The sequence below is a fragment of the Brassica napus genome, chromosome C9 (assembly GCF_020379485.1).
Source record: "Brassica napus cultivar Da-Ae chromosome C9, Da-Ae, whole genome shotgun sequence".
Classification (NCBI taxonomy): domain Eukaryota; kingdom Viridiplantae; phylum Streptophyta; class Magnoliopsida; order Brassicales; family Brassicaceae; genus Brassica; species Brassica napus.
In genome coordinates, this window is record NC_063452.1 from 5,909,498 (window position 1) to 5,922,952 (window position 13,455).

The 13,455-nt window shown below is 32.1% G+C and overlaps 3 protein-coding genes across 3 annotated transcripts in view; 2 read left to right on the forward strand and 1 right to left on the reverse strand.

Moving 5' to 3' along the window:
* Positions 1 to 807, forward strand: part of LOC106403266 (ethylene-responsive transcription factor ABR1-like) — a 3,167-nt gene extending 2,360 nt beyond the window's left edge. The window contains exon 3 of the mRNA XM_013844112.3: positions 1 to 807. This exon is cut by the window's left edge and continues 124 nt beyond it. Coding sequence (XP_013699566.1) covers positions 1 to 613 — 613 coding nt within the window. The 3' untranslated portion in view covers positions 614 to 807.
* A 5,969-nt stretch (positions 808 to 6,776) lies between these two features.
* LOC106403267 lies at positions 6,777 to 7,676 on the reverse strand. The gene has a single exon (XM_013844113.1). It carries the CDS (start codon positions 7,674 to 7,676, stop codon positions 6,777 to 6,779), a length of 900 nt encoding a protein of 299 aa, XP_013699567.1.
* A 1,101-nt stretch (positions 7,677 to 8,777) lies between these two features.
* On the forward strand, positions 8,778 to 10,862 carry LOC106402890. The gene is made up of 4 exons (XM_022709091.2): positions 8,778 to 9,707; positions 9,796 to 9,888; positions 10,023 to 10,088; positions 10,295 to 10,862. Exons 1-4 carry the CDS (start codon positions 9,674 to 9,676, stop codon positions 10,462 to 10,464), a joined length of 363 nt encoding a protein of 120 aa, XP_022564812.1. The 5' UTR covers positions 8,778 to 9,673; the 3' UTR covers positions 10,465 to 10,862.
* The last annotated feature ends 2,593 nt before the right edge of the window (positions 10,863 to 13,455 follow it).

Here is a 13,455-nt window from a genome sequence, read left to right on the forward strand (position 1 = left end):
GAGACAAAGACCGTGGGGAAAATGGGCGGCTGAGATTCGAGATCCTTTCAAAGCGGCTAGAGTTTGGCTCGGTACATTTGACAATGCTGAATCAGCTGCAAGAGCTTATGACGAAGCTGCTCTTCGGTTTAGAGGCAACAAAGCCAAACTAAACTTCCCTGAAAACGTTAAACTAGTTCGACCAGCTTCAATCGCCCCAACACTATCTGTACATCAAACAACTGTTCAGAGACCAACGCAGTTAAGAAACTCGGGTTCTACAAGTACCCTTTTGCCCGTAAGACATGCTTCGGATCAAAACGTTCATTCTCAGCTGTTGATGCAATCTTACAACTTCAGTCACTTGGAGTTGGCTCATCACCAACAACAATTTCAGCATCAACAACAATCTTTATATGATCAAGTGTCATTTCCATTGCGTTTTGGTCACACCGGAGGCTCAACGATGCAACCTACATCAACTTCTTCGTCTCGTTCTACTTCTATGTTTTCTCCGGCAGAAGTTCAACCAAAGCTAGAATCAGCTAGCGAAACCGATCGTCTACAGGATCTACAGTCATTAGGCAAGGCTAGTAATAATAATAACAACTATAATAATAGCCCATCCTCTTAATCGAATGGTTCATTTCTTGTTTTTCTTTTACTATAGTGTTTTGTTACGGAGAAGAGAAAAATTATTATAGTATTTAGAATTTTGTATTGTTTTTCTTCCTTTTTATGTGGTTATCATAATTTTGTATAATAATTCCTTGTAAGAAAAAAAATTACTTCATATGTTTCATAAAAAAAATGTTAACTTTAATTATTTTTTTCTGCCCAAAAAGTGTTATTTTAATAGTTTAAAGCAATTTATATTTAATTTTAGCTTAATATTACTGTAAAATACATGGATCTTATAAATAAATCTATTATTTCAAATATTATTGATTAAATATATATAATTAAGAGAAAGTAGGCTCTATATACACCAAAAAAATCAATATTTGCAAACTACCCTAACACTAATTTTGACACTGTTGATATTTCTTTAATACAAAACTACCCATGCCCAAACTATCTCCTTCTTTCTATATCTTGTATATTCTGCCCGAACAATCTTCTTCATTCTCTCTCTCTTTCTTGTATTTTCTTAAAATCACTCAACACAATTTCTTTTCTATTAATCTACAAATGTTTTCTTCTTATCTTTTCTATTTTCAACGATATCAATCAGTTTTAAGTACATATGTTTCGGTTAACAGAGTATGAATTTAACAAGTATTACCCTCAATCTAGCTAGAGATCTTTATCCAGCTTCTATATCTTTTTACTCAATCTCAACTATGATATGAATGTTCTAAGCGATTCCATTGCACATATATGTGAGATCTTTTTGATTCGCTTGCTAGTAAGAGAACATGGTTGTATTTGATGCGTTGTATACTCAAGAAATAGTGGGTTTTCTCAACATTGATGAAACCTGAATCTAACCTTTCAGTTATGAGTTTTTGTAGTCGATATTTATTCAATTAACTGGTAATTGTTTGATTAGATGCTACAAATCAAGTATTGTGAGCAGATGCTTTTTTGGTTAAGATGTTACTTAACTGATGGATGTCGTTATTTTTTCGCAGAATATATAATCATTAGCTGATAAATGTTTACTTAGCTGTTACAAAACATATTGACAGTTTTTTAAAATTCTTTGTAAAATGTTAATAAGTAGCTTGCGTTGGCTGGTAAATAGTTTGTTAGATGCTACAAAAAAGTTAACAGGTTAACAAGGTGTATAACATTTTACATTGAAATTTGTATTAACATTTTATAAAATATATTATCATTAGCTGATACATGTTTGGTTAACTGTTACAAAATATGTTACCATTTTTTATATCGATTGCTAAAATGCTAAAACTAGCTATCGTTAACTGATATATATTTTTGTTAGAAGGTACAAAATATGTTATCGTGTTAACTTAATCATTATCTATTCAACTATTATAATCCTAGCGGTTAACAACTATTGTAGCATATATAAAAAAAAAAATCTAACATTGTGGTAAATATGGAAATAACATATTAGATTTGATGTTATTGTTTTTGTTTATATATATTTATATTAAATAAATTATCAACTAACAATTTCTATAATATGTAATGTAACAATTTACCTTTAATCGTACTTTGTTAACATTCTAAATAATATATTGTGTTTCTTCTGTCCTTATGTATTGTGTTTTCCCTCTCCTCTTGACTAGTTGTAGTTTTCTGAAGCAGTGAAATCCTAGAATAGTCGCAATTCCTTTGGAAGGTTTGGGTTTCTTTGAGACCATGATTCACTGGCATATTTGGCGCATCCAACATCAAAGTTATTGGATATGACGGTGATGAAGATGTAGTGAGGAGGAACAGGTTAATATAGAAATGGTGTGATGATTATAATTGATTATGAGATTGACTGCACGCAAGCTTTTTTTAAAAAAATATTACTTCAATGAAGATTAGGAATAAACTAATCGTGAGAGGAAAGAGTTGCCGGAAAAAGAGATAAACGTGAGGATGGGAGATGGAGAAAGAGAGAGAGAGAGAGAGTAGAAAGGTTTGGGGCATGGATAAAATAGTCAATTTATGCTTAAAGTGCTACAGAGATTTTTATTTTACATACCCATAGGGTAGTTCACCAATTTTGACTTCAATTCAGTATATCTAGCAAATTGTCTCTATAATTAATACAAACAAGAGATTGATCCGCGCAGATATTGGTTTGTACATTTTTATACATCGATATTTATTTTTCATAATTAGTATTATATATTTTAGATGTATCATAATATAACTAATGATATTCAAAAGACTTGGACCGAATCAGGTAATATGGCTATTTTGTTACAAATATCCAAATACGTTTTAATTACATTGGTTATTTAGATATTTTTAGGTTCCTATACATCAAAACTGAATTCATCCAGATCCAGAATGATCCAACTCAAAACCCACACATAAATTTATAATATTTAAGTGGGACCTTGTTTCAAAACAAAAAAAAACGATATCCGAAAAGAACAACATGTACATAAATGGATAGATAATGTTCATTTATAACTGTTTTTATAAACTAATAAAAAAATCTATTTTTATGTATTGGCTAAAATAAGTGAAATATAAAGAGTTTTTTGTTAAGTAAAATAATTATATGGAGTGAAAGTTAAATGGCAATAAATGTAGCACATTTTTATTATTTTGATTTAAGTTATTATTTTATTTACAAAAACATATCTTTAAATTATGTTTTTGGCTACGTAATTTTCCACCGATTGAAACTCAAATAAAAATGTTTTAATAAAACAAACTAAATCAAACGTTTAATCATATGCAAAACCTAGTTATTTAACATTTTGATTTTATAATTGGCACACAATTACTATTGATTAACTAATAAATAAAAATATGCACTATTATTATGATAATATAATTAATAATAGTACTACCATAATAATAGTGCATATTTTTACGGTAATATAATTATTATGGTAATATAATTAATGATGTGAGTTGTCAAAAAAAACAAAATAATTAATGATGTGAATTATTGTTAAAGTAATATAATTAATGAAATTGTTAAACTAAGTGAAATATAGAAATACAATTAATAGATACTGCTATTCATATATCTAAACAAATTTTATTAAAACTACTATTCAAGTTTCCAAACAATCTCATTGTGTGCTTCAACTTTAATAATATAAACTAGATCTTGATCCGCGCTTTGCAAGCGCAGATTATTTTATGACAATTTTTTTACTAATAACTGAACAAATATTTTGTTATTTTATAAGAATTTTTTTTTGTATTTATAATATTTTTTCATTTAAATCAATGCTTTTGAATTCGAACCGAATCCGCAGTCTAACCGGTTAATCAAGTGATCCGACAATTCAAAATAGATTTTTAAAAATATTCATTTAAAAAATCATTAAGACCCGAGATTAACCGATTGAACTGATGGATGGCCAATATATATCTAATTTGATTTAAATTTCTATAGTTTCATAATTTGTCACCTTTTAATCCAAATTTTTAAAGTTCATTGGTTTGCAATTTTATGAAATTATGACGTTTCTACAAAATTTTGATAGAAAAAATGATAGATATAAAATAACTGACAACTATAAATATGTCTTGATCATATTACTCCTTTTTGTATAGCTTTATTAATTTTATAATAATTGTTTTTTGTAATTTATCTTGTTAATAATTTATATTATAATCGGTTTAAATTTGATGTTAACAATTAGTGTTAGACATTTTTCTTTAGATACAAATATTTTGAACATTTTTCATAATTATTTTTGTTATTATATTTATTGTACAATGTATAATGTTTATATATATATATATATTATGTAATGGCTATTATTGAATTATTATGTTACTTAAATCAATTATATAACCATTATTTAGTAAATATAAATAAAGTAATATGTTAATTTAATTAATTTATTATTGATTGAAATGTTTTGTAGTATTTATTAAACCTGTAACGATAAGTTCTATTTATTTTCGTTGTTTTATAAATTATTTGGATTTTTTTTCCAATCATTTAATTTATCTAAATAATTTAAAAGAAAATTGTTAGAAATATTAAAAAGATGAATTCTAATATTTTATATTGTTTAGACACCAAATTAATTACAGTGTTGTTTGGAAACATAGATAGTAGTATAAATAAATGAGTATATTGTTTGGAAACATTATAGTAGTATCAAGAAAATATTATTAGTGATTTAATGTAGGTTTAAATATAAAGTAGGAAGGTGCATTTAATTTAAAAACTTACGAAATAAAAGTTAGATCTAATACGATGTTTCTGTTTTAATAATATAGATGTTAAACTAAGTGAAATATGAAAATACAAATAATAAATACTGCTATTATATATCCAAACAAATTTTATTAAAACTACTATTCAAATTTCTGAACAATCTCATTGTGTACTTCAACTTCAATAATATACTAGGTGACCGGTCCGCACCCTGTGCGGGCATAAGAACATGACCAGCCCGCACCCTGTGTTCTTTCTCGGTCCGTACCTCACGAGAGAGAACACAGTAACGTCAGTATGAAGAGACAGATATTGTGTGTATGTATAATTGCAACGTCACAAAATATTTTGTGTGTTTACGAAGATACTTTCATTCAAAAAATAGAATAAACAGTGTATAGTTTAGAAGTAACAGATTTTATATTATCATTAATTAAAATTGTATTGTATATGTCTCGTAATTCTTTATTTTAGGTGAATAATATTATTTTTCCATAAATAATAAACAAACATTTATGTAGACATAATAAAAGAAAATATAGTAAAAATCAAAATATTATCCATAAATAATATAAATTATGAAGTACATTTCTCGATAAAGAAAGCAAATTCAATTAGAAACTTGCAAAAAACTAAATAAATTTTGTAAGCAATTTGACGGGTTAACATTATTTGATAGATTTATAAATTTCTAAATTTTATTGAACATGAAATAATATTAAATTGACATACCGTCATCGGTCTCCTAACTCATCACAACCCATCTAGCAAATACAAAAAATAAATAATTGCAACAGTTTATTTATTTTAAAATTTGTATTTGAAAAAAAAAATAGATTAAAATTACGTACCGTGACTACGAAATATTCTGAAAAACTTGTTTGTAGACAACATTCAATATTTTTGTTTGTGGCTTCCCTTCTTTACCAGTTATTAGGATTTTTCATCCAGATCTCGACTAAACTTTTGAAAATGCAACTTTGCCTTGCATTTTGTAAGCATTTTATAAATTATTTTAAAATTATGATAAATTTATTCTTTAAACAACGATAAATAATTTAAAAATAATATTAATAGACATTTTTGGATTTTGTAATATTTAAAATAGTTATTATATAATTATATTCGAACACAATTCATCAAGTAGAGTATAAAACAATTATAATTATCTTAAATAAAATTTCGTTCATTGTATTTTATAGTTTATAAATATTAAATGTAATAAACAAAAAATTATTAATCTTTCTAAAATTTCGAAAATTAGTTTCCATAAATTGCTATTTGTAATATTCATTTGATTATATGGCAAGTGATGTTAAATGATGTTAAGTGATGTCAATCATTTTCATATCGTAAAATAGCATACAAAGGAAATTTTATACTACAATAGCATTAATTAATAGCCATCGAGAAACTCTAGGTGCCGGTGAAAAAAATAATTAACTGAGTGAAAGAGGGATATGGGACGATGATACGTTCTATGTAATGGGCTCATTTAGGAAATATTTGGCCCAAAATGCTGATGTCTTTGGGCTATTTTGTGTGGGTGATTTTGAATCTTTGATTATAAAATTACTAGTTACTATCGTGGAAGAATTCAAGATAAGTTGTACTGTTAAATTCCATATATGTAATTAATTTTGTGAATTCTAAAATATTTACATGAATGGATGAATTTTCTCAAAATCTCTAATATTACTTTCATATACGAATTATCAGGAGAAAGTGTAACATTTTTTGTATTATTTTACATTTTTACCATCAAACATATTTATGTATTTTATGAAAAATAATAAACCATCCGCATCTAAACTATAATCATAATAATTTTTTTTTATGGATGATTCTATATACTTTTTTTTTTGGTGTAAATGTTAAGATTTATACCACTTTTTAGAGTTTACAATGTTGTGAAGCACAACTTATTACAAAAAAGAAAAAGAGCAAGGAAGAGAGCAATATAAAGAGAGTAGCATTAACTATAAGGGGAAAGGAACCAAAAGTACAACTCCAACAAAGAAGGATGAGGAGCTGAGGATGAAGGCCGAGATAATGACAGCAGTCTATCTCTCATGGCACGGTCCACTACTCGAAAGAACGCCTCTTCAGATGATGACACGCTGGTGAAGATGCGAGCATTCCTTTCGCGCCAAAGGTTGTAGATGATCACTTGGTTGAGAAGCTTGAGCACAGTCACTGCCCGTGAGGCATGAGATCCAGGGAGCTGCTGGCAGAGGAGAACAACTTCAGCAAGTGAGGCAGGAGGAGACGCCAAGTACCTGCCACATAAACGAGACCAAGTAGCAACCGCAAATGGACAATGAAAAAACAAATGTTCTATAGACTCATCAGCTAAAGAACATAAAGCACAACCTGGAGAAACAGATAGACCCCATGAGATCAAACGATCACGAGTTGGTAGTCTACCTAGGAAAGCCGTCCAAGAGATGAAGGAACAACGAGGAATTTCCTCTTTGAACCAAACAACTGAATACCATTGAACCAGAGGACTAGGAATTCGTATTCCTTCCCAAGTCACCCTAGAGGAGAATGACGGGCCAAAACCCCCAGAGCTTTTCCTCCACAAATATACATCAGCACCGTGAGCTGTAGACGGGACTGTCGTTGTAGAGAGGATGATCTGAAGCGTTACGTCGAGTTCAGAACGGGCTGTCGGTAGATGCCAATGACCATTGTTGACTACTTGAGAGACGGTGGCGTTAAGCGGTATCCTTAAAGAATGGGGACCCGTGGCTCCGTAAGGTTGAAGTAAAGGACCCAGCTCAGTCCAGTAATCATGCCAGAACAAGGCTGTGCTACCATCTCCGACCCTGCATCGGAGGAAGTTATGAAGTTGGTCCTTTAGCTGAAGCATACTCCTCACAGTGCTTGAAAACCTTGGCGCATCACTTATAAGCCATAAACTCCTTCCATTGAATCAATTACTTGTTAACCAAGGAACCCAAAGAGAGCCTGACCCGTAGAAAAATAACCAAAGCCTTTTCAACCTGAAAACCATCTCAAATTCCTCAAGGAGTCTGATCCCAAGGCCTCCCTCCTTTTTAGGAGTACATATATGCTTCTATGAAACTCTTACCCCTGAAGCAGAGGTTGTACTGTTCTTCCAAAGGAAACCCGAACAAAGAGAATCCACCTTTGCATAAAATCATTTAGGCAAGACAAACACAGAACTCCAAAAATTAACCATCCCGTAGATCACAGAGGAGATCATCGTAACCTTTCCAGCAAAAGATAACACCTTAACAGTCCAGGAATGGAGCTTCGACGTTATTCGATCAAGGAAAGGCTGAAAAGTAGCTGCTGAAATTCTTTTAGGGCTGAGAGGTAAGTCGAGATATCTGGTAGGAAATTCACCACGACGAAAACCAGAAAGGATGATTCTATATACACATAGGATATTATATATATTGACATTTATTCAGAAACAGAAACCGTGATGCCAACTATGATTATATACAATATTTTTCTTTCAAGACAAGGCTGTACACATATGCATGCAAACTCGATTGTATGTATATATGTTCATATATAAAGTAGTTTACATTCTCCACACGTGATAGTAATTCCTGTTGAATAGATCATATAAATCTCGGGATATCTTGGAATCTCTCGATATCTCACAAGACAATGATAATCTCATCATACGTGTTTATCAGCTGTTGTGTATCGGTCTTTTTTTGTTCGCACTATGATAATCCATCAGCATCAACTTCTGCTCCTCCCACTTGCCTTGCGGCTCTCTTGATCATTCTCCACAACCAATGGTGTTTTATCACAAGAAAACGGGCTTAACCGGAGCAGTCATATTAAAAGAATAATAGCTGGGCTGAGGACATAAAAACCGTGAGCTGGTCTGGACATTATACAAGCCCATAAAAAGCCCATATAACGCACGTATGACCCATAGTCAGAGCTAGGGTTTTCTTCTTATAATATAAATAGCGTTCTGTTTCCGACAGAAGTACAAGGGTTGGCTCACAACTATGCCTCCCTCGAACTGCCTCCGATGATGATCTCTGAACAACTTAGTTGTTCCTCCCATGAGATAATTCATGGGTTTACCGAGGAGGCACGTTCGTATTTTTTACATATTGAATCTATTGGTCTTTAATTGCTTCTGCTGTTCTATATATTGTCCACACTCTACTTGATTGGATTCTCTTCCTGGTTGATAGTTCTTTAGCTAATACATATATTTTCTCAGACCTGATGATTCTTTGACAATGATGATGTTCTTAATAGATGCATACAAGTTTTTTTCTTACTTGTTAAGATGTTGATGATCATAATAGATGCATACCTATTTACTTAAAAATTAATTTGTGTGAAAATGATAGATTAAATCTAATAAAGGCCATTTGATTTTGGTGATGTCGTTTGTTAATAATCAAAATTCTCTGTATTTATTTGGTGGTTGTGATATTTTTTTGGTAGTAGTTTACTTTGATTCGTAAACTTTACGATAAAATATAGTATTTATTTTATTTGCCATCTATTTAATTTTAAGATTATTAGTGTCCAACTTTTGAGTGCCGCGTCATTGTTTGAGAAGGACGCCATTTTCGTTCAGGATTTTCAAAAGATTTCCAATTACCTCCAATAAATTTGAATTTTTTTCAAAACGCGGTTTAGATCTTTTGATTTTCCGATTCTGTCCTTGTAAGTGGCCGCCAAAATCTATTATTATAATCTACTATAAATAGCCGTTGTGTTCGTTAAATCAATTTTTCCCCAAAAAATCTCTAGATTTCCTCTTGAGAAAGCTAATTCATCCGTTCCAACTCTAGCTTGCTAAAGAAGTCAAAGGTTTGTTCATCCGTTCCAACTGATTTTTCCATTCTCCGAAGGAACATGGATCCTTCTGTTCTCGGTGGCCGATCACCAGGTACTCTCTAACTACATTTTTCTTAGATTCTACATTTTATTAGTTGTTTCCGTATTAAGTGTTGACTCTCTTCCAATTCCAATTCCAGGTGTATCTCAACAGGCTCCCTTGTCTGTTCTTCGTGGCGGATCTGCGACAAGTCCGATCTATATTAGCAGTGGGGAGTCTGACTCGTCTGCAGGTCCGTACGTTTCCTTGTTTTCATATTCATTAGTTATTTCAATAATAATTGTTGATTCTAGTTGTATCTCAAACCTTGATTGATCTCAACCGACTCTAACTATCTTTCTAAAAATCTATCCCTATCAAATGCAGATGTATCTCAACCAAATCCTCTAGTTGGTGGTTCACAGCAAAATCGTTACCGCCCTTTGTCGTATGGTAAAGGCCCAAATCTCATCAAAATCATCTTCATCGTTTCATTTGTTCTCTTTAAATTATCTCATCAGAATCATCTCCGGTTTTAACTTACGATTTAACGGTCTCTTCGTGGACCAACTTCTCCCATCGCTATGCAAGATGGAACTCCTTGTGCCACTGTTCATGAGTGGTAGTTTTTTGTTTATTGTGATTCTTGCAATGTTCAGGTGTTGATGGGGGTTTTTTCAAGTTAAGTCTCCATTATCCCCTAAGGCCCCTAAAATGGTGGTTGTTCTTGGCGCTGACGAAGCTATTCTCTACGAGGGGAATTCAAAACGTACTGTCATGCTTTCAAACAAGACCTGCACCATCTCGTTTCCTGCTGTTGGTCATGTGAACGTGCGACCTGGTGGAGAGATTTGGTACCAACTTTGGTGGAGAGGTATTATTCCGTTTGCTGCTGCTGGAGGATGTGCTATTGAGGTTCCTGTTGGTGGTCTATTCGGTTTTCGATCGAGCTTTAAGGAGTTTGCTGATCTTCGCTGGAGTGGCGACGACAGTTTTGTGTGGTGTGGATATGAGTTTGACGATTAAGATGAAGTGCACGTGTGAGTTGAAATCCCTTGGTGTGGATTTGAGGATTAAGAGTCAACTTGTTAGTTGAAATCCCAATATGTTCTTTTTTTTCACCAAAGCAACTTGCTTTTTATGTCTTTGTTTACACTCTGATGACGTTATCGTATTATTGGGTGTTTCTGGAATTAAGTTAGTAGCTTTATAATATTACTTTCTCTAGTTTTGTTGAATTAAGGATTCATAGGATGTTTTCTGATTATGTCGGTCCCGTTTATAGTATTGGTAAGTAGACTAACCAATACTAATCATAGCGGTAGTGTTTCCGTTACCGCCACTTCCAGCACAATGGTAGTGGTAGTAGATCTTAGCGAATGGATATTAATGTTTGAAAAGTCTTGTCCTTGCAAGAAGACTATGTTGCTTTTGGATCTATTATTCTTTTTTGTTATTGTTCCATTGGTTTCTTCTTTCTTTCTTTGTGGTTGTAGTTGGTAAAAGTGAATATGTGTGTAACCAAAACTCTCTTTTGGATTGTTCTTATAACAAACCAATTCTTTGACTATGTTTTTTTTGTTGTTGGCTTTCATGTGTTACTGTTTGAAAAAGAGTAAAAACTTATTGCAAAATGGTAACAAGGTTTGTTGAGTGTACAATATAATTGTTTAGCATCCGTCTTGGAAGATGTCAAAGTGAGTGTCTTAAGCTCTCTTGTCTAACCCTGAGTCTGAAAGCTATGATTGGTTTCTTTCCTAAATGAAAAATGGTATCTTAAATCTTAATAACATTATGGGCAAAACTTGGTGCGACCTTCAAATCTACTAAACAAGTAAACTTATTAATATAGACCAGTAAGAAGACCCAATGATAAAAAGCCCAGTAAGAAGATGGAAACAAAGCTGACGCGGACACAGCGTGTGCGTGTCTGAAATTTTCTTTTTGTTTTGTTTTTTTAAGTAGCCGTTTCTTTTAATTCAAATAAAAAGGAAATTAGCAAAAAAAGGAATAAAAAATGAATTAAGGCAAATTTCATTTTTTGATTTTCGTGTAGTAGCCGTTGTAACGTTTCCTGTTTTAAAGTTCACTTCCGACAAACTCGCGTCAGATTAATGGATTGATTATAAGACACTTTGTAAATTAATAATGTGAAAACAAGTAAATTGTAACGTCCTGTCATTGATCGTTATGTTGCATTTGTTTTTTTACTCTTATGATTACTTAGTCACTCATAAATAATCAATCCGGTAATTAAATCAACCCTTTTAATAATCAACCTACTTCGGTTGATAATATGTACTAAGCCTAAGCTCACCACGGTTCACAGTGACAACAACAAAACCCACAATGAGTTCTCTCATCACCAGCCTTTTCTCCATCTGTAAGATTACTTTTGAAATTTTGTTGCTACCTTAAAGTTTTGTTTTTGTCACGTGGGTTTATATGAGTTGAATGATTGATTGTGTGTTATGTATGCAGTGCCGTCTCTAAGGGTAGGCAAGTGAAGAACACGTCCAGGGCCCACCTTTAAAACAAATAAATTTAATGATAAAAAAGATCTAAATTTTTGTTGTATTTTTGCAATAAGACCCAAAATATTATATATAATCAATTATATTGCATATAAATTAAATTTATCCAAGGGTCCAATATAAGGTTGAGCCGGACTTGTATGTATGGTTAGCTTTGTTCCCACTGATGACGGTTTATGGAATCTAACTTTTTGTAGCATTATATCTATCTAATGTATTAGATCATGTTGGTGTTTTTTTTTTGGTTAGATTCTGAGTCACACATTGTTTGTTGTAGTTTACCTTTTATTTTCAAAACTTCTGTTTTTTCTCAAAGGTTCTGACTGAGTTGTGTGTATATAAACTAGGATCCATTGCCAATGTTTCGAACGTGGACGGATGCTCGAGACTTATACATCCCCATTCCCTACCAGCACTTCCTCCATCGTCGTCATGATTTCTCCCATGCACATCTCGGCTATAGAGATTCACCACTCTCAGGTCCCTCTTTATCTTTTCTGACTCCAGGACTCTCTCTCTCTCTCTCTCTCTCTCTCTCTCTCTCTCTCTCTCTCTCTCTCTCTCTCTCTCTCTCTCTCTCTCTCTCTCTCTCTCTCTCTCTCTCTCTCTCTCTCTCTCTCTTCTCTCTCTCTCGTGGTTGTTTGTGGTCTCAGATTGGTGGGTTCCATGGTGAGTCAAGACGTCAGTTGATTTTTGCTAAGCTCCGGTGTAGTTTCGTAAGTTGCAGCGGGAGTGACCAATTGTGAATGAATCGCAACACTGGTTGAGTGAGGTGTCTAGAAAATCACGGCTACCTTAGTTAGGAGGGGTAGGGCTGGGCACAAGGCGATTACTTGCTATTTTGTGTGTACTTGCGACTTCACTTGCCTTGTACGAGTAATAAAATTTTCAACTTGTACTTGTCTTGTTAAAAACGAGTACTTGATCAAAAATGAATTACTTGCAAGTTACTTGTCCCGCTTTTTTATTTACTATTTACGAGTACTTGTAAACTATTTACGAATACTTGTAAACTATTTACAAGTACTTGTGAACTATTTATAATTTTTTCTGAGTATTTACGAACTACTTACTAAATAATAACCTATTAGAAAAAGACATGGAAGTTTATTTTACTTATTCTACTTAACATATAACATGTGAATTAATTTATCCAGATATTTGTTCATTTTATAAAGAAGAAAAATAAAAAATATATGAATATTTCGATATATAAACATTGTATAATTTTTACGATGACAGAAATGTCTTCTCTAAACAAGTAACGAGTAATAACAAGTCATGGA

Bases quoted from the DNA above. Each gene is read 5' to 3' on its own strand.
- LOC106403267 (XM_013844113.1), bottom strand. From the start codon at position 7,676: ATGCTTCAGCTAAAGGACCAACTTCATAACTTCCTCCGATGCAGGGTC.
- LOC106402890 (XM_022709091.2), top strand. From the start codon at position 9,674: ATGGATCCTTCTGTTCTCGGTGGCCGATCACCAG. The intron at 9,708-9,795 runs GTACTCTCTAAC...TTCCAATTCCAG, and splicing joins TCTCGGTGGCCGATCACCAG to GTGTATCTCAACAGGCTCCC. The intron at 9,889-10,022 runs GTCCGTACGTTT...TATCAAATGCAG, and splicing joins GGAGTCTGACTCGTCTGCAG to ATGTATCTCAACCAAATCCT.